Source organism: Trypanosoma equiperdum (assembly GCF_001457755.1).
Source record: "Trypanosoma equiperdum strain OVI genome assembly, contig: ctg_1771, whole genome shotgun sequence".
Taxonomy (NCBI): domain Eukaryota; phylum Euglenozoa; class Kinetoplastea; order Trypanosomatida; family Trypanosomatidae; genus Trypanosoma; species Trypanosoma equiperdum.
Genome location: NW_027123806.1, coordinates 161 through 3,161, shown reverse-complemented (window position 1 = coordinate 3,161; position 3,001 = coordinate 161). Strand labels below are relative to the sequence as shown.

Genomic DNA, 3,001 nt, shown 5'->3' with positions numbered 1-3,001 from the left:
GCGAAACAGGCACACGCCGACGATTGCAGACCCTATCTCCCGCGGAAAGAAAACATCCGCCGAAAACGGGCCGCTGAAAGAGAAGCGACAGAGGCGAGCGCACAGCAAGGAATAGCGCTACGCCTCGAGCGGCAGGGCCCGTACATAACTCCCCGCGACATAGAGGAGCCCACCAACACGACGACGGAAAGTTGGTGGAGGGAGAAGGTAGCTACGAAACGCTACCTTCACAGAAAGGAGTGGCCGCAGTGGCTTGACATCTGCCGCACGGTCCTCCTCGGATACTCCGCGTCATCACAAGGCGAGCGGCACCAACGCCAAGTGATACTCCTTGATCTGGTCCGGAATCATCTCCACACGCGCACAGCCAGGCGCGAGCAACAGCAGCAACGTGGAAAGGATAACCAGGAAGAGGAGGACCGCCAGAAGGAGGAGGAGAAATCCCTGGCGAAACGCGTGGAAACCCTGTGCCTCCTCAGTGCGACAGGGAGGGCAGCCCAGCTCCTCGCAGCCGAAAAGGCTCAACCGGTGGAGTACAGCCCCGAAATGGCTCAAACAATCGGGGAACTGTACCCGCAGGAGGATATCCATGATATTCCCCGCCCACCGGTGGAACAACCAGGGGTCGTGTCAGTCGACGCTGAGGAAGTGGCGAAAACTATCGGTAGGCGACTGACACGGGGCGCGGCGCCAGGGTTAGATGGGTGGACGCGAGAACTATTATACCCACTCACCCTGGACCCCGCGCTAAAGATGGAGATTGCAGCCGTTGTAAAGGACATCATAAACGCCGATGTCTCGATGGAGGTGGGACGCCGCCTCCAAGCAACGAGCCTAACGGTACTTCGGAAGCCGAATGGGAAGTACCGGCCGATTGGAGCTGAGAGCGTGTGGGCGAAGCTCGCATCTCACATAGCGATCTCCCGGGTGATGAAGACAGCCGAAAAGAAATTCTCCGGGATCCAATTCGGAGTGGGAGGCCACATCGAGGAAGCCATTGCAAAGATTAGAAAAGACTTTGCAACTAAAGGCAGCCTTGCCATGCTGGATGGTCGGAACGCGTATAATGCCATCAGCAGGCGAGCCATCCTCGAGGCCGTGTACGGTGACAGCACGTGGTCCCCACTATGGCGCCTCGTCAGCCTCCTCCTTGGAACCACAGGGGAGGTAGGATTCTACAAGAATGGCAAATTATGCCATACGTGGGAATCGACGAGGGGTGTAAGACAGGGGATGGTACTTGGCCCCCTGCTATTCTCCATCGGCACCTTGGCGACACTTCGCCGACTGCAGCAGACCTTCCCGGAGGCTCAGTTTACCGCGTACCTGGACGACGTGACGGTAGCGGCACCCCCGGAAGAGCTGAAAAATGTCTGCGCAGCCACCGCTGAAGCAATGGAAGCACTCGGAATCGTCAACAATGCGGACAAAACCGAGGTCCTCGAACTGACTGGGGACACAGGCTTTGGGACAGCGGTGAAGGCGTGTGCGCGAGTTCTTGGAGCGTACGTGGCCCCGGATCCAATGAGCGAGGAGATTCGGGAGGGGGTGGAGAAGAAGGCGATGGAAACAGACCGCCTCTTCAAGGCAATCGTGGAGCTACCCCTCTACAACAGGACACGATGGAGGATTCTGGCGATGTCGGCAATGCCAAGGATCACATTCCTGTTGCGGAACCACGATATGCAACACACACACCAGGTGGCTTCCTGGTTCGATGAGAGGACCACCCAGGTAATGGAGCATATTCTCGGGCAACCCATGACCGAAAGGGCCCGGAATATAGCGGCGCTGCCCGTAAGCATGGGCGGCTGTGGAATTAGGCGGATGGCCCAAGTGGCAGAGTACGCCCACCAGTGCGCCGGAGAGAAAGGTCTCCAGCAGAGGAAGACGGAGGAGGCTGACCAAAGACAGCAAGACGACCTCTACGCCACCCTTGGGGGTGCTGATCGTCAAGTCTTTACAGCCAATACCGCCGCCGGAGCTGGCAGGCCCCTCACGGATGCTCAGGTGAGGCTGGACGATGCCACTTTCGGAGTGTACCTGCGGGAACGTTTACTTGTGAGGGTACTACCGGAGGGGGTCAAATGCCTATGTGGTGAAGACGCGAGCAATCACCACATCCACACGTGCACCAAAGTGCACAATAAACCCAGGCAGATGCGACACGACATCATTAACAGCGTGTTCGCAAACGGCCTTCGCCTCTGTGGGTTCCAGTGCGCGACGGAACCACGCCTAAATGAGGTGAGCAAGAGGAGGCCGGACATCCTCATTGCGGGGTTGGATACGTACGCGGTGACGGACATCACGGTGACGTATCCAGGGCGCGTGACCGTCGGAAACACCGCCCAAGGTCAGCGCTCAGTAGCTGCGGCAGATCCAATGAAAGCCGCATTGGTGCGCTTCCAGGAAAAGGAGCGCAAGTACAGCTACTGGGCGATACAAAATGGACTGGCCTTCGCACCATTTGTTATGCTTACAAACGGTGCTATTTTCGGCAAAAGTCGTGACTGGCTTCGCCGCGTCCTCCGGGGCCAGGACCACCGACTTACGGTAACCACCGCATTCGACGGGATAACTGCGGATGTGGTGGCAGCCGTCCTCCGCGGGAATGTTCACGTTTACAGTGCGGCACAAGCCCGGGGAGAGACACTTCGGTAGTTCCAGATCACTGGGATTACCAATATCCAGATGTAGAGTAGTAATAGCAATAAAATAAAAACAACCCCCTGAAGAAAGGGAAGGTAATTAGCTAACAAAATCATTGCCAACAGGGGATCCCTCTCCCCCAATCGACCGAGTAGGTCTCTTTTTTCGGTTGTGCGGGCTCTCCCATAAGCCCGATGGGAGAAAATCTCTTTCCATATAGGGCAATAAAATAATAATAAATAGATAGGATTATCCGGTCAATTAAAGACCACGTAACCTGAAAAAGGTTACACTGCTTGTTCCGTGAAAAGCGGATGAGGTTTCGGAGATCAACAAAGGGTGAAAACGT

The 3,001-nt window shown here is 56.3% G+C and overlaps 1 protein-coding gene across 1 annotated transcript; it reads left to right on the top strand.

The window, feature by feature from the left end:
* Window positions 1–546: 546 nt before the first annotated feature.
* Window positions 547–2,664, top strand: TEOVI_000697800 (SLACS reverse transcriptase, putative; the record flags this gene model as incomplete). Its single annotated transcript, XM_067223076.1, has 1 exon — window positions 547–2,664. One exon carries the CDS (start codon window positions 547–549, stop codon window positions 2,662–2,664), a length of 2,118 nt encoding a protein of 705 aa, XP_067079177.1.
* Between the last annotated feature and the right edge of the window lie 337 nt (window positions 2,665–3,001).